This window comes from Anomaloglossus baeobatrachus, chromosome 8 (genome assembly GCF_048569485.1).
Source record: "Anomaloglossus baeobatrachus isolate aAnoBae1 chromosome 8, aAnoBae1.hap1, whole genome shotgun sequence".
Taxonomy (NCBI): Eukaryota; Metazoa; Chordata; class Amphibia; order Anura; family Aromobatidae; genus Anomaloglossus; species Anomaloglossus baeobatrachus.
The window spans coordinates 236,113,543-236,138,746 of record NC_134360.1 but is presented as its reverse complement, the minus strand read 5'-3'; the positions used below and the strand labels follow the sequence as shown (position 1 = coordinate 236,138,746).

General features: G+C 42.8%; 1 protein-coding gene across 1 annotated transcript in view; it reads right to left on the bottom strand.

Moving 5' to 3' along the window:
• LOC142248935 (FRAS1-related extracellular matrix protein 1-like) overlaps window positions 1-25,204 on the bottom strand; it is a 204,932-nt gene that overhangs the window by 57,681 nt on the left and 122,047 nt on the right. The window contains exons 23-24 of the mRNA XM_075320403.1: window positions 16,830-17,025; window positions 5,370-5,634 (exon numbers count right to left, since the gene is read on the bottom strand). Coding sequence (XP_075176518.1) covers window positions 5,370-5,634; window positions 16,830-17,025 — 461 coding nt within the window. The remainder of the gene's footprint in view (window positions 1-5,369; window positions 5,635-16,829; window positions 17,026-25,204) is intronic.

Here is a 25,204-nt window from a genome sequence, read left to right as displayed (position 1 = left end):
TGTGTATATATATATGATGCTGATTTATATATATATATATATATATATATATATATATATAAAAAAATATGTAATATATAAAGCTGAATGTGTGTGTGTATGTGTGTGTGTGTCCGGGATTGGCATCTGCACCGTCGCAGCTACAGCCACAAAATTTTGCACACTCACACTTCTGGACCCCGAGAGCGTCATAGGCTATGTTTTGAGGGGAAATTTTAACCCCGCACTTTACAGTTATTCACCAAAAAACCTGCCTCCATTAAAGCGAATTGAGCTGGGAGCCACAGTGCAGCCAGAACTTCAGAAGAATGCGCAGCCACGCCCTTATATGGAATATTGGCATGTCACAATGCAGCCAGGAAAAGAGACAGACACAGACAGGGAAAGAGACAGACACAGACAGGGTAAGAAACAGACACAGACAAAGAAACAGACTGACAGGGAAAGTGACAGACAAGGAAAGAGAGGGAAAGTGACAGACAGGGAAAGTGACAGACAGGGAAAGTGACAGACAGGGAAAGTGACAGAGATAGATAGACAGGGAAAGAGATTGAGACAGATGGAGAAACAGACAGACAGGGAAAGAGACAGACAGACAAAGAGAGAGAGACAGAGAGATATATACAGAGGGGGAGACAGACAGAGAATGGGAGAGAAACAGAGAGACAGTTACTATCCCGGGCAGCATCGGGTGCTATGTTGTGAGGCGAAATTTTAACCCCGCGCGTTCCAATTTACCAATCAATTTTGCCCCTATCTACATAATGGGGAAAAAGTGAAACAAAAAGTGTTGGGGGCAAATTGACAGCTGCCAGATGTGAACAAGGAGGACTTAAAGAATGAGAGCGATGGCGCCAAAGAGTATGAAGAATGTGTGAGCTAATATATACTGTCAGGGGGAGGGCTTTCTGTTGCCTGGAGATTTATCAGGCTGTCAATCGCAACCAATCACAGCTTAGCTTCTATTTTGCTACAGTTAATTAATCTGAGCTCTGATTGGTTAATATAGGCAACAATTTAATACTTACATTTCTATTTGTTTTGTGGTGTTTGTGAGCAGAATACATTTTTGTTAATACATTCTAATTTGTTAACAGCAGTTATTAACCTGGGCGAAGCCGAGTAGTACAGCTAGTTATATATATAAAAAGTCAGGCACAAATTTAAATGTCTGACTTCCAGGCAGTTCCAATGGCGACAAATTTACTAATATAATTGCCTTATAATATTTGGCCAGATAAGCTGTAGTGCTTTTAGACACAGTAGACAAGCTTGTGCTCTTCTCCATAGCGTGTGGGGTGGTTATGTAGAAATTGGTTTATGAAGTGATTCTAGACTTTGCTTTAAGGAATAACGTTTGGAACTCCATTCTATGTCTGAACTGGGTGCAAAAAACCTAAAAAACATCACTATGGGGAGATAAGGTATGCACACCAGTGACTATGGAAGGGGAATACATGGAATAGCAGAAACTGCTGTGTGAATACTGACATGAAAAATTCAATAGCTATTTGTAAGAATGAAATGTGAAAAATGGAATCTGCATTACTGCCATGAATATATGAATAAAGAGAAATTTAGCTACTGAATTGATCAATGCAGAAGAGCCCCAACACTACGCCAAAGTATTTCTCTACGTTGGGGTCCCTAGCTTGTGTGTGTCCTCTCATGCAGTTAAAAAACTTACCGTGTATGGGACGCTGAGACCCAGGCTATATATGCGTATAATGTGGATTGGCAATAGGTGTGTATGGGGAGGGTTCACAAACGAAAAACTACTAACATTAAGGAATAACGTTTGGAACTCCATTCTATGTCTGAACTGGGTGCAAAAAACCTAAAAAACATCACTATGGGGAGATAAGGTATGCACACCAGTGACTATGGAAGGGGAATACATGGAATAGCAGAAACTGCTGTGTGAATACTGACATGAAAAATTCAATAGCTATTTGTAAGAATGAAATGTGAAAAATGGAATCTGCATTACTGCCATGAATATATGAATAAAGAGAAATTTAGCTACTGAATTGATCAATGCAGAAGAGCCCCAACACTACGCCAAAGTATTTCTCTACGTTGGGGTCCCTAGCTTGTGTGTGTCCTCTCATGCAGTTAAAAAACTTACCGTGTATGGGACGCTGAGACCCAGGCTATATATGCGTATAATGTGGATTGGCAATAGGTGTGTATGGGGAGGGTTCACAAACGAAAAACTACTAACATTAAGGAATAACGTTTGGAACTCCATTCTATGTCTGAACTGGGTGCAAAAAACCTAAAAAACATCACTATGGGGAGATAAGGTATGCACACCAGTGACTATGGAAGGGGAATACATGGAATAGCAGAAACTGCTGTGTGAATACTGACATGAAAAATTCAATAGCTATTTGTAAGAATGAAATGTGAAAAATGGAACCTGCATTACTGCCAGTAATGTACTGCATTACATGCTCTGATTGGTTAATATAGGCAACAATTTAATACTTACATTTCTATTTGTTTTGTGGTTTTTGTGAGCAGAATACATTTTTGTTAATACATTCTAATTTGTTAACAGCAGTTATTAACCTGGGCGAAGCCGAGTAGTACAGCTAGTTATATATATAAAAAGTCAGGCACAAATTTAAATGTCTGACTTCCAGGCAGTTCCAATGGCGACAAATTTACTAATATAATTGCCTTATAATATTTGGCCAGATAAGCTGTAGTGCTTTTAGACACAGTAGACAAGCTTGTGCTCTTCTCCATAGTGTGTGGGGTGGTTATGTAGAAATTGGTTTATGAAGTGATTCTAGACTTTGCTTCCATTGGAAAGTATATTATAGTAGAGCATAACGTAGAGACCTCCCAGTTTCCTGGAAGCGTTATCCAGACTTCCAGGCAGTGCAGAAGTCTCGGGAAATGCCACAGAAAGTAAAGCTCCTTGTGCACAACACTAATGTGCTCCGTCATCAGGTGGAGCTCCAGCATCCAAACACACATTCAGGAGGTGGTAAATGTGGAGTGACGCGAGTGTGGCCTGAAAAGTGGAGCATCTGCGTAAATATATTTCATTGAAGTGCCTCATTCAGACTGGTAGGATTGATCGCAGAGGTCATTCATGCTCACTACTCATGGAGCGTAGAGCTCATTCATACTCACTACTAATAGACAGTAGAGCTCAATCGTGCTCACTACTCAGACCACAGAGCTCATTCATACTCATAGACCGTAGAGCTCATTCATATTCACTACTCATAGATCATAGAGCTCATTCATGCTCACTACTCAAAGATTGTAGAGCTCATTCATGCTCACTACACAGACCAGAGAGATCATTCATGCTCACTACTCAGACCAGAGAGATCATTCATGCTCACTACTCAGACCAGAGAGATCATTCATGCTCACTACTCAGACCAGAGAGCTCATTCATGCTCACTACTCAGACCGTATAGCTCATTCATATTCACTACTCATAGACAATAGAGCTCATTCATGCTCACTACTCAGACCGTATAGCTCATTCATATTCACTACTCATAGACAATAGAGCTCATTCATGATCACTTCTCATAGATCGTAGAGCTAATTCATGCTCACTTCTCATAGATCGTAGAGCTCATTCATGATCACTACTCCTAGATCATAGAGCTATTCATGCTCACTACTCATAGTTCGTAGAGATCATTCATGATCACTACTCCTAGATCGTAGAGCTATTCATGCTCACTACTCATAGTTCGTAGAGATCATTCATGATCACTACTCCTAGATCGTAGAGCTATTCATGCTCACTACTCATAGATCGTAGAGCTCAATCATGATCACTACTCATAGATCGTAGAGCTCATTCATGCTCACTACTCCTAGATCGTAGAGCTCAATCATGATCACTACTCATAGATCGTAGAGCTCATTCATGCTCACTTCTCATAGACCGTAGAGCTTACTCATGATCACTACTCCTAGACGGTAAAGCTCATTCATGCTCACTATTACTACATTGACAGAATAGTCTTCTGGACCTCTCTTCTCATCATTAGTGGGGGTCCCATCATTTGGACCCTTAGTAATTGTACATTTATATCTTATCCTGTGAATAGGTTATATATTTGCTAAGCAGATAAAACCCATTCGGCATATTTGACCAAAAATATTTTTTGGGAACAAACGCGCCTCCTCGCCTTTTAAAAGTTATAATACAGAGAGTCCATATTGTTTTCTTTTTGGTATGTGAAGGTGATCCCTAATATTAGGTGGTGCCCTCCAAATTGAATGAAGTCACCTTTTAAAAGGACAATGTCTCATTGTTCAGACCATCCATGTTACTTCCCCCAGTTTGTCCATCTTTTGTTTAGCGGTTTATACTTCATGTAGGAGACTTGTCAACTCTTACTGATATCAAGGAGGTCTACCATTGCTTTTTGGGAGCTCAAAGAGCGTCAGTTGGCAAGTATGTAGACAGTCATGTGATGGTTTTGGCCACTGTAACATATTGTCTTGGCCGGGTAACATTTTTTTTATGAAGTTGAGATAAGTGCCGCTTATCTACAGGATCCCTTTGGTGGATTTCTAACCTGTCCAGACACTGTTTGCCCAGAAAAAAAAACATTATGTTCACCTATCTGGTAAGACAAATGATTAGACCAATATTTGCAATATTTCCTATATTATAGGATCAATAATTTTGCAAAGAATGTCAGACACTTAAGCGGGCTTTACACGCTACGATATTGCTAGCAATTGCTAGCGATATCGTACGCAAAAGCACCCGCCCCCGTCGTGCATGCGATTTCGTGTGATCGCTGCCGCAGCGAACATTATCGCTACGGCAGCATCACACGCACTTACCTGGTCGGCGTCATTGCTATGACTGCCGAACAGTCCCTCCCTCAAGGGGGAGGGACGTTCGGCATCACAGCGACGTCACCGCGACGTCACTAAGCGGACGGCCAATCAAAGCGGAGGGGCGGAGATGAATGGGACGTAACATCCCGCCCACCTCCTTCCTTCTGCATTGCGGCCGGCGGCAGGTAAGGAGACGTTCCTCGCTCCTGCGGTGTCTCACACAGCGATGTGTGCTGCCGCAGGAGCGACGAACCACATCGATAATCAACCATTACCGATTTTTGGTTTTGGGACGACCTCTCCATGGTGAACGTTTTTCACCATTTTTGAGGTCGCTTAAGGTTGCTGGTAGGTGTCACACGCTGTGATATCGTTAATGATGCCGGATGTGCGTCACTAACAACGTGACCCCGACGATAAAACATTAACGATATCGTAGCATGTAAAGCCCCCTTTATTCCTGCGAGTTCTCCAACATATGCTAGAATTCCAACAAAATTAACCCTTTCCGAGATGCCCATGCCGCTTCTCACCTGAATGAGTCCTTTCCAGCCTCACGGCTATTGTCGTGGACGTAGCGAACCTTCTGAGCCGCCACATCCAACTGGCTGAAACTGGAAATGGGTACGCCAGGAAAATTGATGTACTCAATCTGACCATGAACAGGTGGCACAGAAACGGCGTACAGCAGCTTCTCTGGTTTTCCCGTGCCATCTGTTGCCATAAGAACATCTGTCATCAAGGTCACCCTGTCACCCTCTGTTAAAGTTACAGGGCTGGTGAGTAAAACAATGTCACCTATGGAATGAAAAATGGGGAAATAAGAGGATGAGAGGACACAAAATAGGACCAGAAATGATGAAGAACGAACAGGAACAACAAAGCATTGTGCATTATTATGTATCATTCACGGAATCTCACATGTATCCTTTTGTTACTATTTAAATAAAAAACATTGTGTATCTTTTTATATGACTGTAAATATTTGTGCTTCATTGTGATTACTGGGTGTCACCGTGATCCAGGCAGATCGGCAGCTGAAAATCTCCATCCGTCCGGAGTTTTGCATGATTATGAATGTTCACCGGTCGTTCTTCAGTAATTGTTCATCAATGCAGTCAAAGACCGTTCCAAAATCAGCCATTTTTATCAACTTGTGCATGGGCTCTATTGAAATTAAAACAACCTTCCTTTTTAAAAATTAATTAATCTTTTTCTTTTTCGTTTTTTTTTGTTTTGTTTTTTTTTGCTTTTTATATATTCAATTAGGTTTTTGAATCCGACGGCAGATTTCTTCTTCTGGCTCTCATGATTCAGCCATTGTGAGCTGGAGAGAAGGAGCACAATGTGTTAAATGCTTTTGCTTCCAGCCTGGACGTTTGTTAAGCAGATACAGGCTTTATTATGTCGCGCAGCTTATTGGTTTTGGCAAAGAAATCCTAATTATATTAAAAGTGATGACGGACAAAGAACTTAGGGAGCAACAAGCTGTGTTTGGCTGAATTCTCTGCTGTAAAACCTTTGAAACCAATTTGAATGCATGGTCACAACCACACACACTGTATGGAGCGGAGCCTGGAGGTGCACACTGCTGGGCTCAGCCATTAGCCCGGATCTGTCTCCTACCAGATCACAGGGGCCCGATCGAAAGCGCTTCATAGATGTGTGGAGATTTGACATGACATATGGAGTCATAGGGATGATGCACATCATACGCTGGGTGCATCTGACAATGTGTCGTTAGTATTGAAGGACGGTCTATGTGGTTACTGATCCTTGACTTTGCATCTCGGCATCTGAAATCAGCAATCTATCCAAATATAAACTAATATTGTTTATAAGGGATAATGCAAATGAAAGAAAAAAAAATATATATAGGTATTAGCAGTACCCATAAATGTAATGATCCTGATAATATCAAGCTCTACTGTGGAAGGAAACTCTGTTGCACAGTGGCTCAGTGGTTAGCACTGCAGTCTTGTGGTGGCTCAGTGGTTAGCACTTCAGTCTTGTGGTGGCTCAGTGGTTAGCACTGCAGTCTTGCAGTGCTGGGGTCCTGGGTTCAAATCCCACCAAGGACACCATCTGCAAGGAGTTTGTATGTTCTCCCCGTGTTTGCGTGGGTTTCCTCCGGGTTCTTCAGTTTCCTTCCACACTCCAAAGACATACAGATAGGGACCTTAGATTGTGAGCCCGAATGGGGACAGTGTTGCCAATGTATGTAAAGCGCTATGGAATTAATAGCGCTATATAAATGAATAAAATTATTAATTATTATTAATTCTTCATAGGGGCCACAGGTATCGAGAGCATGAAAACACTTAAAGGAGTTCTCCACTTTTAGAAAAGACCCCAAATGATTTCTGTAATGTAAAATAACAAGGACTCATCACCTCCAGCAGAGGCTTTCTGCTGGTACTCTGGTCTCTGTGTTTTGGATGCTACAGTGACTACATTAGCAGAGCCACTGAGCTGAGTGATTGGCTGCAGTGGTTACTACATTGCCAAAGACACTCAGCTGAGTGATTGGCTGCAGCAGTTACTACATTGGCAGAGCCACTGAGCTGAGTGATTGGTTGCAGTGGTTACTACATTGGCAGAACCATTAAGTTGAGGGGTTGCAGTGGTTACTACATTAGCAGAGCCACTAAGCTGAGTGATTGGCTGCAGAGGTGACTACATTGGCAAAACACTCAGCTGATTGGCTGCAGCGGTTACTACATTGGCAAAGACACTCAGCTGAATGGCTGCAGCGGTTACTAAATTGGCAGAACCACTGAGCTGTGTGATTGGCTGCAGTGGTGACTACATTGGGAGAGACACTCAGCTAATTGGCTGCAGCAGTGACTGCATTAGTAGAACCACTGAGCTCAGTGATTGGCAAAGACGCTCAGCTGATTGGCTGCAGCAGTGACTGCATTAGTAGAACCACTCAGCTGATTGGCTGCAGCAGTGACTACATTGGTAGTGCCACTAAGTGCAGAGACTGGGGTGGGGGAGGGGTGGTTTGGACGAATGCCCCGACGGGACCACTGAACGTAAGTAAAAGCGCACTGTGAAAGCAGCCTAATAAGTAGAGCTTTAGAAAAAAAATAATTCTCCAATCTCTATAATAGAAGTAAGGGCAGAGTCACACTGACATATGACTCGCACGAGTGCAGTGAGAAAATCTGGCATTGCACTCGGCCCTATGTAGGACAATGCTGCAGCTCAGATCTGTGAGTTTTTCCCCAGCCCTAAACGGACTGCATGCTGCAATTGTCTGCGAGAGACTTGTCACTTGCACCCATACAAGTCTATGGGTGCGAGAGAAACTTCGGACTCCACTCGGATGATATCCAAGTACAGTGCGATATACGCAGAGGCTGACAATGGAGGAGATGGGGACATTAACTCCTCCCTCTCCTCCGCAGCTGTGATCCGATCTCCAGATCGGGTCACAGTCGCATGACACTTGGATGACGCTCGCAGCAGAGCCTGAGCCGAGGGTCATTAGCATATTACATCCGATGCTCCTGCATTAGAAGTGATACGCGAGTGTGACTGCCCTTACACCTATAATGAGAACCACTATGGCAGTCAGTGGGTTTTGCAGGGGAAAGACCCGGCTAGCTAAATATTCCTCCTACAGTGGCCACTACAGGAGAAGTGTAGTATTACAGGGGCTATTTAGATGTGGAATGTGGAAGGACCAAGTCCACTAAAGTAAGAACCACTGCTTTAAAGTCTAACCATGGTTTTCATTTTTATTTCATAAATCAATAATATACATGCAAATAAGCAACTTTTTAATATATCTAGGGAGGAGCTAAATGCAGAGGGAGGAGCTAGAGGCAGAGCACCGCCTCCCCCTCCCCTCCTTTCTGCATAGAATCTTATAAAAACCAACTGTCAACACCTATCTCAGTAATATAAAAATCTGTATTCACTGAAGATAAATTTTACCCTGGAATTGAGAATGAAAGATCAGTCCAGGAGGAGAAAGAAGTGGATTTGTCTGATAAGATATATTACAAAGTTTCTTTTATTTTCATACACATCATTGATTTTTTAAATGGAAATTAAAACAGCGGTTACGCTTTAAGGTGACGTTCACATGGTCATTATTTTATATTAGTATTTGTAAGCCAAAATGAGTAGTGCATACAAATCAGAGTGAAGAGGGGGTTAATGCCGCGCATCAGCCAAAATGAAGATGTAGCACGTTGATGTTATAAACGTATTATTTTATTCCATCGGTCTACGCGTTTCGAGGATATACCTCTTCTTCAGGACCAGTGCATCAACATAGTAACAGATAAGTAAGATACTATGTTGATGCACTGGTCCTGAAGAAGAGGTATATCCTCGAAACGCGTAGACCGATGGAATAAAAGAATACGTTTATAACATCAACGTGCTACATCTTCATTTTGGCTGATGCGCGGCATTATCCCCCTCTTCACTCTGATTTGTATGCACATCCACGTGGGGCTGCAGCAGACGCCTTCATCCTATGCTCTATCAGTGGTTGTGACTATCACAACCTTTTCAGGTGAGTGTATTTTTCCTGATCTACCTCACTGATCTGTTGGTATTACACTATCAGCGCTCCTTATTTTTCAGTTTAAAATGAGTAGTGCGTGATAACTCCAGCAGTGGTGCCGTGTTTCTATTATACTTTTCCTCTGATTGTTACACTCCTGGTTTTAGCTACAAATACTGATGTAAAATACTGACCAAATACTCGGTGTGTGAATGTGGCCTAATGGTGGTTCTCTGCCCCACTTCATAGTGGGGAATCCTAATTGGGAGACCCCACTCTATGACGTCTCTAAAGCGGGCTTTACACGCTGCGAGATCGCTACAGCGATCTCGTTGGGGTTACGGAATTGGTGACGCACATCCGGCCGCATTAGCGATGCCGTTGCGTGTGACACCTATGAGCGATTTTGCATCGTCGCAAAAACGTGCAAAATCGCTCATCGGTGACATGGGGGTCCATTCTCAAATATCGTTACTGCAGCAGTAATGAAGTTGTTCCTCGTTCCTGCGGCAGCACACATCGCTCCGTGTGACACCGTAGGAACGAGGAACCTCTCCTTACCTGGCTCCTGGCCACAATGCGAAGGAAGGAGGTGGGCGGGATGTTTGTCCCGCTCATCTCCGCCCCTCTGATTCTATTGGGCGGCTGTTCAGTGACGCTGCTGTGACGTCGCTGTGACGCTGAATGAACCGCCCCCTTAGAAAGGAGGCGGTTTGCCGGTCACAGCGACGTCGCAGGGAAGGTAAGTCCATGTGACGGGTCCGGGCGATGTTGTGTGACTCGGGCAGAGATTTGCCCATGTCACACAACCGATAGGGGCAGGTACGCACGCTGGCGATATCGGTACCGATATTGCAGTGTGTAAAGCGGCCTTTAGGCTATGTCCGCACTTTGCGTCGAGGTAGTTGCAGTTCAATACGTATCCTCTGGCAGAAATTGCTTTTGCCAAAGTTGCTTTTGACCACAGAAACGTGATAAACGTGCGTTTTTACCGCGTTTTAGCCACGTTTTTAGCGCTTTTTACATGCTTTTCCATAGCTTAAAGTCAGATGCGTTTTGATTACAAAGACACTACTAAATAAAGTTTTGACATACAAACACTATGAAAAAAGGGATATAGACAAGAAAAAAATATAATTATTTAAAGCAGAAAGAAAATAGTTATGTTTAATATAATTATAGCATTTTTTTTAATATTTATCGCTATAATTCCAGTAAATTAATTTTCTCCATTAATTTAATTGTCGGACTATGTGTGGGTGTAAAGGAATATATCATTCCATTATTTTGATGTCAGAAGCGCATGCGTTTATATAGTCCAAAAAGCTTGTTTTCTGCAGCTAAAAAGCAGGTAAAACGTTGGAATTTTGATGTTTGTTGCTTTTTACAATTTCTCATTGACTTCAATGTTAGCAAAACGCAGCCCAAATGGCAAAAACAACTGACATGCTGCTTCTTTGAACGCAGAGTTTTTGCCCAAAATTATGCAAATTAAATGCTGCGTTTGCAAATTAAGGCTATGTGCACACGCTGCGTTTTTTTGACGCTGCGTTTTTGTGCGTTTTTGGCCGCTAAAAACGCACAAAAACGCACCTGCGTCGAAAAAAAGATTTGGTGCGTTTTTTTGCTGCGTTTTGCTGCGTTTTTGCTCACTGCGTCCTTATGCGTTTTTTATCAGTGAACAAAAAAAAAAAAGGTCTGATGTCATTTCCTTCTTCAATGTGTTCTTCATTCTCCACTAGTGTATGCAGAAGAGCAGACAGCTGCAGAACTACAAGGCTCAGCATCCTCGATCCAATAGTGTATGCAGGACAGCAGACAGCAGCTGTCGAACTACAAGGCTCAGCATCCTCCATCCAATAGTGTATGCAGGAGAGCAGGCAGCAGCTGTCGAACTACAAGGCTCAGCATCCTCCTTCCAGGACTGTATGCAGGATTTCTTTGCCCCCCCAAAAAAAAAATGACGTGGGCTTCGCCATATTTTTGTATGCTAGCCGGGTACAGCAGGCAGGTACGGGCTGCCCCCAACCCCCAGCTGCCTATTTGTACCCGGCTGGGAACCAAAAATATAGGGAAGCCCTTTTTTTTTAAATTATTTCATGAATTTCATGAAATAATTTAAAAAAAAAAAATGACGTGAGCTTCGCCCCATTTTTGAGTCCAGCCGGGTACAACTAGGCAGCTGGGGATTGGAATCCACAGTGCAGGGTGCCCATGCTTTCTGGGCACCCCCGCTGTGAATTGCAGTCCCGCAGCCACCCCAGAAAATGGCGCTTTCATAGAAGCGCCATCTTCTGGCGCTGTATCCAACTCTTCCGGCTGCCCTGATGCCGGGTGGCTAGCCAGGTAATAATGGAGTTAGGGCTAGCTGTATATTATCAGCTAGCCCTAAGCCCGAAATTCATGGTGTCACGCCAATATTAGACATGGCCACCATGAATTTCTAGTAAAGATAAAAAAAAAACACAACACAGAAAAATATTTTTATTAGAAATAAAACACAACACAATTAGTGACTCCATCTTTATTGAAATAAACCCCCCTCCGCAGTAATCCTGGGTCAGGGTCCCGCGCCGTCCAATCAGGATTCAATATCATCTGATCGGTTTGCTGGAAGGCAAAGCGATCAGATGATGTGTCAGGTTAAAGGATGTGAATCCCATCACACATCAGCTGATTGTATAAAAGCCGATTATACAATCAGCAGATGCATCAGTAGAAAAAAAAAAAAAATAATACTCACTTATGTGCTGAATTACCGGCAGCTCCCGGAGCGATGGGGCGGGAGTCTGATCCTGTCCGATCGCTGCAGCAGCTGCCGGTAATCAGGGATGAAGTCTCCTGACGCATCCGCTGATACCGGCCGGGCGCCCGCGTCAGCCCGAGACTCGATCAGCTGATGCGTCAGGTGACTGCATCAGGTGATCCATCGCCAGGTCCTGCAAGCAAGGTCCTGCCCCGGGGAGACTGCACACAGCCGGAGCGGGAGCGGCGATACCGTGACAGGAGCTGGGAGCGGGCATGGCACCGCGAGGCTGCAGACAGGTGAGTATAACTTTTTTTTTTTTTTATTCTACTGTTAACTTTTGGTTTCGCAGCCGCTTCCACCTCCTGCCTGTACATGGCGCCGCACGGCAGCATACATGCACAGGACGGGAGATGGACGCGGCGGTGACGGTACCGGGAGGATTCATGCTTCTGTCTATACTGACAGAAGGAATCCTCTTCCTGTACACGTCACTTTACTACCCACCTCCTGCGCTTATAGCTGCGTTTTTGGTCTTAGAAACGCACCAAAACGCAGCTATTTGCGTTTCTCATTGCGTCTTTCAACATCCCATTGAACTCAATGGATGAAAAGCGCAGTGAAAAACGCGGGAATAATTGACATGCTGCGTTTTTGTGGTCACCACAAAAACGCAGCTGAAAAAAAAACGCTGTGTGGGGACAGCAAAAATGAAAACTCATAGACTTTGCTGGGGAAGCAAAGTCATGCAGTTTTGAGGCCAAAAACGCACCCGAAAAACGCGCAAAAACGCCGAGAAAAACGCACCGTGTGCACATAGCCTTAAAGTGCGGACAAGAAATCACCAATTCCCATAGACTTTGCTGGTAAATCAAAATGCATGCATTTTGGCATGAAAACGCTGCAGTTCAAAACGGAACCAAAACGCAGGTGAAACGCAAAGTGCGGACACAGCCTAAGCCCTAATAGGATACATAGACAGGGGTTATCAAGAGGGGGCAGCCCCTTCAATATTGCTAAACAGAGCACCGGCCTCATTCAGACGAAAAATAGGCCTACGTTTTTGGCCATAGTTTCGTCAGGGCTTGGTCCGAGTGTCATCAGTTTTTCGCATATGTGGAAAAAAATAATTCTCTCTTCTTTTCCTATCCACCAGTCAATGAAACATCAGACCTTTGATGACATTTAAGAGGTTTCAGATTTTTCAGACACCCATAGACTTGTATTGCAGATTTTGATCAATATCGAACGTTTCAATGACTTTGCGTGGCCTGCGCGGTCCGGGAGAAATGATAGACATGTGATCATCCCCATTTACTATTATAGATGCGAACACCAATTAACAGCAAGCAAATCATTCAAATAGCAACTAATATTACCAACAGGACGAAGCACGCCTGTTGCGAAACGCGCGTCATTGTGAGGGGTCGCCGCACCACTCTTGGAATTGGATCAGCTGCCTGTTGGTAATATTGGTTGCGATTTGAATGATTATTTATTCTTTTCTGTTTTTTATACATATGGATAATTGATTTTTGTCACATACAATTTTATAACAGGCAATGTCTTCCACTGCCATGTATAGTTAACTCATATTGGATGTAATTATTTAACTATTATTACAAATTGTTAAATCTGTATTGTGGGTGCTGGCTCCCCATATCAATACCATCCGTAATTTGGGGTGGTCCATTCGGGTTTTATGTGTTTATCAATATTTTATAAATAAAGATTTATTGAATTTTTGAAATTGGCTTGCTTGCTGTTAATTGGTGTTGCTATTGTTTATGCATATAGCCTTCCATACTAGTTGTGGTATTGGTGTTTATTATAGATACGAGTCAACTGTGCAAAATCACAAGTACGAGAAAGCTGACGTTTGAAGAATGGGGCCCAACGCTGATCCGGAGCAATCAAACCGTAACCATATAGATCATTTCAAACACCGCCAGAAAAAAGGCTAAATATACAGAACAATGAGCAATCTAACCCCAATGATTAGTTGATTTTTATTATTTTCACTCCAAAAACACATTAAAACAATTGTAGCAATTTTTAAACCTTAAATTAACACTGAATTATTCCTTTCAGCCTAACTTTTTGTTTGCCTAAATCCTGACATTTCTTTTTTTTTCTTTTATTCTTTTATTAGAATTTGGATGACCCTTTTATATTTTGCTATTTTCTGCCCTGCGTAAAGCAGCGCAGTGATTACCGTGAATTAATGGATTATCTGGAGCACCAGTTGGCAATCATCTAGCCATGGAAAAAATAAAAAAAAAAATACAACAAAAAGTTACCGATGCAGCTGTTTACTAATAAATAAAGCTTCAGCTGTAAGAAAAATAAATGAGATGCATTTAATTGCCGGGCAGAACAAGCACCTCTCTTTATTACAGCTTTGTGTTGTTTTTTTCTATGATGTCAGGGAGCATGGCATCCTGACAAAGTGTTTATGAATCGCAGTTTGCAGATGGCGCTGATGATTCTGAGGAGTTTTACGCACAAGTTGCATTGGAAATGAATAGGGGAGATTTTTTGTTTTTTGCCAGGGACCCCCCCATGGGAATCAGCAGCATCTGATTCTACGGTGCCAATCTCTCACTGGCAACATATTCACATCAGCAACTAACATGGTCTCCAAAAATGTTACATTTTATTGGTAGACTTTAACCATAGCAAGTATACAAAATATAATCTAAATTTGATTTCAAACAGCTCAATTTATTAAATAATACTCCACTTTTAGATAAAAAAAAACAAAGCAAAAAAGAAAATTAAAAAAAAAAAAATTGAATTCACTAAAATATGAAACAACTTCCTTAAAACAAAAAATAAATATTAATGTGTAATATCCGTGTAATAAAAAAAAATTCATAAATAATACCATTTTATTTTAAGAAAACACACTATGCAGGTCAGAAAAAAAATATACATATTATTTATTTTATATAAATATATATATATATATATATATATATATATATATATCAGAAGGTTTTTATTTATGACCTGCATATTTCATTTTCTAACAATAAAAAAGAAAAAGTTGACTTTCCAAAAAAAAAAAGAAAATGTATACATGCAGAGAGACAGGCAGACAGGGAAGGTGGAGACAGCCAGAGAGACAGACAAAGATAGATGGGGGAAAAAAACAGACCTTGATAGAGACAGACGGGGAAAGAGACCGAGAAATAGAGACAGACAAAGACAGGCAGAAAGGGAAAGAGACAGACAAAGAGGCGGGGAGACAGACTGGGAAAGAGACAGGCCTGGGAAAGAGACAGACCTGGAAAGAAACAGATGGGGAAAGAAACAGAGATAGAGACAGACAAAGAAAGAGACAGAGACAGGCAGACGAGGAAAGAGGCAGACCCGGAAAGAGACAGACAGGGAAAGAGACTGACAGAGACAGACGGGGAAAGAGACAGACAGGGAAAGAGACAGATCTGGAAAGAGACAGACGGAGCACATTACTTGGCGAATTTAGTTATATCTGTGTGCTATATCTGTGGTGATGAAATATATGTTGTGAAATGCTTCTATTAGCTTAGTTTTTGCCTTTAATAAATACATTTCTATCTATTTGTTTTGTGGTTTTTCTGTGCAGAATACATTTTTGTGAATACATTCTATTTTGTTAACAGCAATCATTAACCCGGGGGAAGCCGGGTAGTACAGCTAGTATATATATATATATATATATATATATATATATATATCAGTAGGTTTTTTTTCTGACCTGAATAGTGTGTTTTCTTAAAGTGAAAAAGTTGACTTTTTAAAAAAAAAAATAAAAAATAAATAAATTAATTAATTAATTAACAAGTAAATATTTATTTTTGATTTTTTTGAAAAGTCAACTTTTTCATTTTAAAAACATAAGCTTTTCGGGTCATAAACAAAACTACTGATACATTTTATTTCTCTGAAAAGTCAACTGTTTTTTCATTTTAAGAAAATAAAGTTTTCAGGTCAGAAAAAAAACTTCTGATACATTTTTGCATTTGAAAAGTCAACTGTATTTTACAAAATAATTACAAAAAAAATTAAATAAATTCTAAGAATTTATAAACTAATTTCATATAATTTTTACATTTCAGAATTTTATTTATTTTTTTAATTTCTACAGTTTTCTTTTTTATTTAGAAGTGATAGAAATTATCTCTTAAAATATCTATTCGGTTGATTAGGTTTATTTTACGTTTAAGGATTTTATATACAATCAATTTTTTTATTTAACTGTTTTGTTTGTTTTTTTTATTTACAAATTATAGAAATTCTCTTTTAAAATATCCTAATTTCATTGATTAGATTTTTTTCCTTTTTTTTCTCCTTTATTTTTTTTACATACCAGTCTTTAGACAAGGGGGTAATTGCCACACACGTGGGAAAATTTTTTGGCTATTATTTGGAATAATTGGACTTGGTGACTGGTCTCCATGGAAATGACATCAGTACAGATGGCCCGTCGGAATGGTCATTGAAAACAGACACTCGATTGTCGGCCGTCTTGTAAACTTGACTCCTTGATTCAGCTTTGCGGATAATGGACACTCTGGTAATTTGCATGTCTGCGGAGCACAACTGTTTTTGAAGGATCCCGAGGTATTTGTTCCACTCAGCAGAGACATAGAATCGTCTTGTATTCATGGGATAATACAATATTATCGCTGTCTGACCGATATAATCCCACATCAGTCCCCGGCCCAGAAAACTTACCTTTCTCTAGGTTTAAAATGGAGATGAAAAAAGTTTGTGGGGCCAGGTTGTGCTCCCCATCTGTTACGTAAAATCGGAAACTGTCATGTCCCTTGCATCCAAGGATTATGGTGTGGAAATACCAGATATGATTCATGTCTATATCTTCCTGCGTGAAATTCATACCAGCGTATACAGTGACCCAGGAGGAATCGACCTAGAGAAAAACAACCCAATTAAGAAGGAAGTGTAATCTCAGCCATGAATTGATCTATTTTTTTGTTCCTAATCATATGCCTAAACAAAATTGAAGGGCGTGTAGATTTTTGCAACTAATGATTCCAAGTAGTATAATTCAGCTCCTCTTTTTCACTGATGAATCAAAACTTGGGACTCTAGGTCTCAGTGAAACAAAAAAATGTTTAAGAGCTTGCAATCCAAAAAAATAGACTTTTTGTTACACCTCGAACCCTCATCTGTTGTGAATGTCATTCGAGTGGGTGCTGGTGTGGAGCTCCCTCTGGTGGCCAGGAATGGTAGTGAAGCTGGGTTTGAGTCTGTGATTCAGACAGGTGATGGAATTAATTGGGAATCCAGGAAATCCTATTGCAGATCAGCCTTGTTTATTTAGGAGAGCATTGTGTGCCTGGCGATCACCGGTGTTAAATGTTCCTGCCTGCTTCTGAAGATGGCTGGGACTTTTCGCTTCTGTTTTTCCCATTTTATTTGGTGCCTGAATCTACTCCAGATAAGTTTACTGTTTCTATGCTTAATTGCTGGATTTGCACTTAAAAGTGTTTCTGCATATTCTATTTGGTTCTGTGTTTGGTTTCTTGTATGTGAGAATCTGTCTTTCTGCTTTTGTGAGCAGGGCAGTCCCTCCAGCAAGAAAGGGAGCTTGCTCTCTGTTCATGTTTGGATTATTTGCACTTTAGAATATTATTTGTTCTGTGATTTTGTTTCTTCCCATTATATCTGCAGTTCTGTTTAAAGTGTCTAGCACAAGAGTACCTGATATAGTGGGGGAGAGACCATGTGGTCTTAGTATTTTTGTCCTATCATGAGATAGGTATTTTTTCAGGGTTTTTTGCTGGCCGCAATCAGTTATCTGTCCTGTTCTATCTAGTAAGTCGGGCCTTACCTTTGCTGATCTAGATTTTCTATCTGTGTATTGTGTTTTCTTACATCACCGTTGTTGCATGTTGGGGGCTTGCTATTTATTTGGGAACTGCTCCGAGGAAAGTTAGGATTCCTCATTTCTATCTTTGAGGTGTAGCAAGTTTCTCCGGCAGTGACAAGGTGTCTAGGTGTGTTAGGAACATCCCACTGCTACTTCCAGTGTTGTCTGATAGATAGGGGCTTGCGGGCAGCTCAGTTTCCAACTATTCTTGTGGTTTTGTTTTTTCCTTATTAATGGGATTTTTCGTGATCGTCCATGGTTACCAGATCATAACACTCATCAGTACAAATTGCAGAGAGTAACTGTGGCAGAGAAGCGCAGCTGTGCAGCATCCACCGCTGACTCTCACTGAGGACAGAGGAAAGGTGTTGGGAAGATAAATAATAAAACACAGAGCATAACTGGTCTCTGCCTAGCAAAATCCCTTCTTTGCAGGGCTGGATATCCTTAGCCAACATCCACCAAGATCTAGAGCCAGCAAAGAAGACTGGTGCAAGGTGAGTATAAATAGCCCCACCCGTAATGTGACAGAACAGGGACAAAATAGGAAAGTGAGAAACACCCGAATAGCAGCAAAGCAAAGACAAAACAACCATCAGCAGTTGCACAGAGAATGACCAGGCTGTCAGTCAACAGAGAAGGAACCCAACCATACAGCAAGAGGTTACTGGATCGAGTCCCGAAACTGAGGCATGACACCAGTATAAGGACATATATACCAGGTGGAAGCAAAGGATGGGAGTCATATATATCAGGATGGAGGACATATTTACAAGGATAGGGTACATATTCTGTATGTCTCCCAGCCTGGTATATTACAAAAGTGAGTACACCCATCACTTTTTTGTAAATATTTTATTATATCTTTTCATGGGACAGCACTGAAGATCTGACCCTGTGATACAATGTACAGTGTCAGTGCGCAGCTTGTATAACACTGTAAATGTGGTGTCCTCTAAATAACTCAACACACAGCCATTAATGCCTAAACCGCTGGCAACGAAAGTGAGTACACCTCTATGTGAAAATGGCCAAATTGTGCCCAAAGTGTGAATATTTTGTGTGACCACCATTATTTTCCAGCACTGACTTAGCTCTCTGGGGCATGGAGGTCACTAGAGCTTCACAGGAGCCGCTGGATCCTCTTCCATCCTCCATGATGACATCCCGGAGCTGGTGGATGTTAGAGACCTTGCGCTCTTCCACCTTCCATTTGAGGAGACTCCACAGATGCTCCTTAGGGTTTAGGTCTGGAGACATTGTTTATAAATATTGTACTTCTCCCTATTATGTATACCCCTTTCACATGTAAAGCGCCATGGAATTGATAGCGCTATAATAATAAATAATAATATTAATAATAATAATTTGGCTGGTCCAGCACCTTTACCCTCAGTTTTTTAACAAGATAGTGGTGGTTTAAGAGGTGTGTGTCATGTCCCCACCGGAGTCCGCTCTTGCGACTTCTGCTCCGATTGCCAGGCAACGACGTGTTCCCGCCGTGGATAGTGCTGGGGATGGGAGAGGAGTCGGTGCCAGTGGCTCTGGTGGGCGAAGGCTCCGCTCATGCACTAAGCTGGGTTTTCCTGGGACCTGTAGTATCACTGGCTGACTGTAGGTGGCGTGTGTCTTCCAGCTGAAGTTACCATCATTCAACTACAACCAATGGGAAAGTACTACACCCTTCTTATTCCCCCTCCTGTCTGCTGACCACTGCCAGAGATAGTTCTGTATTCCTGGTTCCTGTCCCGCCCTGTTCTGTTCATATTTCCGTATATCAAGCAGTAGTCCAAAGATATATATCAACTAATGCACATACTAAACAAGACGTTGACACTAGTGATGGGCAGACCCATACTGTAAAAGTCTGGATCCGCGCAGATTCAAAAGTATCCTGGTGCCGGACCGGGGCTCAGAGTTCGCACAGGACTCTGGATAATGATCCGGATCCAGCAACTCAGGAAATAAAAAACAAATAAAGGAAAAATAAAAATAAAGCAAGCACGCTATACTTACCAAGTCTCCAATGTGGCTGTTACTGCTTCCAGGCCGCTCACACTTCTCCCAGGGCCGCTCATTATTGCTCATCCATATTCACTGCTTCCCCCCGCCCACCAGCAGTCCTTGCATCTGTGGGCAGAGGAAGCAGTGAATATGCATGAAGGTAAATGAGCGGCCTGGAAGAATAGTGAGCTACCTAAAAGCCGTTACAGCCATGCTGGAGACTCGGGAAGAACAGCGCGCCTGCTCTAATCCCCTCATCCCTTCTACCACCATTTTTAAGTGCCGGATTCTGGTCCCCATAGACTTATATGGGTACTGGCATCTGCCCAGATATCCGAGATCAATTCCGCCGATGTCGGATATCTGTGAGTTCGCCCATCACTAGTTGACACAAATACTGCCAAAATGGTCCATCGTATTGTTAAATAAGGCTGATAGGTGCTCAATTCTTCTTACTTCTTAAATCCGAGATCAAAGGTCACCTAGTGACAGGGGGTGCTGTGGCCCAGTTTCTGAAGGGCGGGGATCCTGTTCTGCTTCAGTATGTCACAGTACATGTTGGCATTCATGGTTCCCTCAATGAACTGTAGCCCCAAATAGCCGGCAGCACTCATGCAAGCCAAACCAGCCAAACCAAGACACTCCTCCACCATGCCTGACTATAGGCAGGACACACTTGTCTTTATCCTCCTCATCTGGAGCCGCCACACAAGTTGACACCTTCTGAACCAAACAAGTTTTTATCTTGATCTCATTAGACCACAGGACTTGTGTCACATGGAAATTTTCACTAAGTTTGCCGACTGTCATGGCGGCATCAGGTCCTGTTCAGATTGCAGATTCTGACACTCTGCCTGAAAGATTCTCAGATGTCTGAGAGCAACACAGGCAGACTCTGGCATCGAACTGCTGTGCCGATTCATAGGCAGGCTCGCAAGAGATAATCTCTGCTGGTCTGCTTGTTTGCTCTCTTTCATCAACTGTTGTGAGAGAGCCTATCACATCTGCTCCCTGCCTATATATACTGGTGGGTCCATCATGATATACCAGCTACAGTTTATCTTAGTTGGTCTGATGTGGTGTCCCAGACTATTTGGTGGTTATAGTTCTTGTTGCTTTGTGCGGTTGTTGAGGTTACCCCAGTTGAATTTTTTAGTTTCCTCCCTGCTCTTGGTTTCCTCCTGTATCTCTTATTGTCCTACCCTGTGTGTGTGTGCATTGTGTCAGAGTTTTGGTTTTCCTGTTGTATGTCTTCATCTGTGTTTAACGTTCCACTCCTGTCCTATCCTTCCCTGGTGGAAAGGGGAGGGGAATATCAATTAGATCTGACCAGATGCAGGGCCAGGAATGGGATTTAGGCGTCTCCACCATCAGGAATATCCCTGAGATTAGGGATCGCATAGGGCCTCCTAGCGTGAGGAACAGCATAAGAGCCCCTATCCCTCATTATCCAACAAGTCACATCATGACAACTTGGTTACAGTAATCCATACCCTTAGTCTGCTTGTCTTCAGCAAACTGTTTGCTGCTTTCTTGCGCATCATCTTTAGAAGAGACTTCCTTCTGGGATGACAGCCATGCAGAGCAATGTGATACAGAGTGCAGTGTACAGTTTGAGCACTGACAGATGAACTCCTCACCCTGATAACCTCTGCCACCAATTGTGGAGACACGGGGCTCAGTGGGTGCTCTCGTCCTCTGGCCCAGCCACCTTTAGAAAGACAGCGTGGCTCAGGGCTCATCCCAACTGAACACACAACCTCCTTAACCGTGGGCGGAACACTACTCGGACAACACAGGGTGAGGGAATCACAATAATTAGACTTTATTGGATCCCCAAAATATTAACGGCACATAACACATAACCAGCAAAACACAAATGTAACAGGCAACAGAGTCTCACCCTTCCGCTGGCTCACCAGGGATTAGAATGTCCATGCCTCAGATGTTCCAGGGCTAATTACTCCAATCCAGCTGCACCCCGCTTTCGGCGGGCACCCACCGTGACTGGAATAACGCCAGATTTAGGAAGCTGGCTGAGGTCTGCCAAGTCTGTACCAGGTGACCGATTTGTCCCAACCTGGGTTTCCTCCTTAAGTAGTCTCTGGTATGATGATATAATCCTGGCAGCCGAAGTCGAAATCCCTAGACTGTGGATATGGTCTCCAACCGGAACCGAAGTCCCTAGATTGAAGCCACAAGGTATCCTGATCCTCTAGCCAGCTCCTAAGAGCTTAGACTGGATCATGCACATCCATCAACAATCTGGTGACTTAAAGAAATCCCTTTTATAGCCACAGCCTTCCACTTGGGTACACTCATCGGATTGGTTGGACAAGATTGCTTCTCCCATTGGAGGAATTTCAAGCTGCATGGATAATGTTCATTTAAATGATGTGGGTAGAAAGACTGAGGATATCTACATGGAGCTGGCAAGTCACGGACTAGACAATGGCTACTAAGGTAATCACATTAGCCATACACAACTACATTACAATGATTACTGGAAGGGTCTGGAGAAACAATAGCTAAGCAAACATGAGTTAATACACAAAAGAACAATACGTCTGGCTGAATGTTAAGAAACTTTAACCCATGAGAGTCCATGTCGTCACACTCCTCACCCTGATAACCTCTGCAGTGTGCGGTGTATGGTCTAATCACTGACAGGTGTACCCCCCACCCCTGTAACCTCTGCAGTGTGCGGCGTATGGTCTGAGCACTGACAGGTGGACGACCCACCCCTGTAACCTCTGCAGTTATGCTGCATATGGTCTGAGCACTGACAGGTGTACCCCCCACCCCTGTAACCTCTACAGTTGTGCTGCGTATGGTCTGAGCACTGACAGGCGGACCACCCACCCCTGTAACCTCTGCAGTGTGCGGTGTATGGTCTGAGCACTGACAGGCAGCCCCCCCCCCCACACCTATAACCTCTGCAGTGTGCGGTGTATGGTCTGAGCACAGACAGGCGGACCCCCACCCTTGTAAACTCTGCAGAAATGCTGGCAGCACTCATATGTCTATTCTGAAAAGATGACCTCTGGTTATGACGCTGAGCACGTGCACTCAGCTCCTGTGGTTGACCTTGAGTGGATCCTGTCTTGTTATACCGCTGTATGGTCTTGGCCACCGTGCTGCAGCTCAGTGTCAGGATGTCGGCAATCTTCTTATAGCCTCGGCCATCTTTATGTAGAGCAACAATTCTTTTTTTCAGATCCTCAGAGAATTCTTTGCCATGAGGAGCCATGTTGAACTTCCAGTGACCAGTATGAGGGAGAGAGTGAGCGAAAACAGCAAATGTAACACCCCTGCTCCCCATTCCCACCGGAGACCTTGTAACACTAATGAGTCACATGACATAGGGGAGGGAAAATGGATAATTGGGCACCATTTGGCCATTTTCACTTAGAGGTGTACTCACTTTTGTTGCCAGTGGTTTAGACATTAATGGCTGTGTTCAGTTATTTAGAGAACACCAAATTTCCACTGTTACACAAGCTGCACACTGACACTGTACATTGTATCACAGGGTGAGAGCTGCAGTGATGTCCCAAGAAAAACACAGGAGATGGCGGGGATCTAAATTCTGCACTGGGGTCCATCGGACTATAGGCTAGTGGTGATTATAGCTGCAGGATCACATTACACAGAGTCTGCAAACATGGAAGCCAATAATCCTGCAGGGGAATTGTAGATACAAAACTAGTCTATTACAGACCATTCGCACAGTTAGTTTATTTCTTTTAAATTTGTTAAAAAAGTGGAAATCACCTTGAAAACTTATTTTTCAAAATGTGTTTTGGTTTTTTTTTTTGCATGTTATCCTTCGAGCTCCCAGTTTCATATTTTCTGTAATCTGGGAGAATTGCTTCTTTGAGCTCATTCCCACTGGTAAGTAATGCATGTTGTATATCCTTAAGACCAAAGACAGTGGGGGAAGGGAACTGACAACTTCTGTGAGCCCAATTCCTGCTGAAAAAAAGGTTGATCAGCGCACAAAGGAAAGAAGAAGCTGATCAGTCAATATTCAGCCTCCAGCTATAGCAAGCGAGTGGCTATCCCTCTGTGTCCCTTCTACAGTCCACCAACATGGATCTTAGAATTACTCGTTTATTGCCCTAGGACACCAGGGACACTGGCCTTATCCCCTTCATTGCCTCAGGCCACCAGGGATCAGAAAATTAACATTAATACTGTCCCAGACCACCATATATAGTGAAATTAAAAGCCTCACTGCCCTAGGTCACCAGGGACATGAGATATGAAGCTTAAATCCATTTATTGCCCTAAATCATCAGAACCCACTTAATTATCCTCTTCACTATCCTCAATCAGCAGGTATACAGACATTAGCCCCCTTCACTATCCTCAACCAGCAGGTATACAGACATTAGCCCCCTTCACTATCCTCAACCAGCAGGTATACAGACATTAGCCCCCTTCACTATCCTCAACCACCAGGTATACAGAGATTAGCCCCCTTCACTATCCTCAACCAGCAGGTATACAGACATTAGCCCCCTTCACTATCCTCAACCACCAGGTATACCGACATTAGCCCCCTTCACTATCCTCAACCAGCAGGTATACAGACATTAGCCCCCTTCACTATCCTCAACCAGCAGGTATACAGACATTAGCCCCCTTCACTATCCTCAACCAGCAGGTATACAGACATTAGCCCCCTTCACTATCCTCAACCAGCAGGTATACAGACATTAACCCCCTTCACTATCCTCAACCAGCAGGTATACAGACATTAGCCCCCTTCACTATCCTCAACCAGCAGGTATACAGACATTAGCCCCCTTCACTATCCTCAACCAGCAGGTATACAGACATTAACCCCCTTCACTATCCTCAACCAGCAGGTATACAGACATTAACCCCCTTCACTATCCTCAACCAGCAGGTATACAGACATTAGCCCCCTTCACTATCCTCAACCAGCAGGTATACAGATATTAGCCCCCTTCACTATCCTCAACCAGCAGGTATACAGACATTAGCCCCCTTCACTATCCTCAACCACCAGGTATACAGACATTAGCCCCCTTCACTATCCTCAACCATCAGGTATACAGACATTAGCCCCCTTCACTATCCTCAACCAGCAGGTATACAGACATTAGCCCCCTTCACTATCCTCAACCAGCAGGTATACAGACATTAGCCCCCTTCACTATCCTCAACCAGCAGGTATACAGAC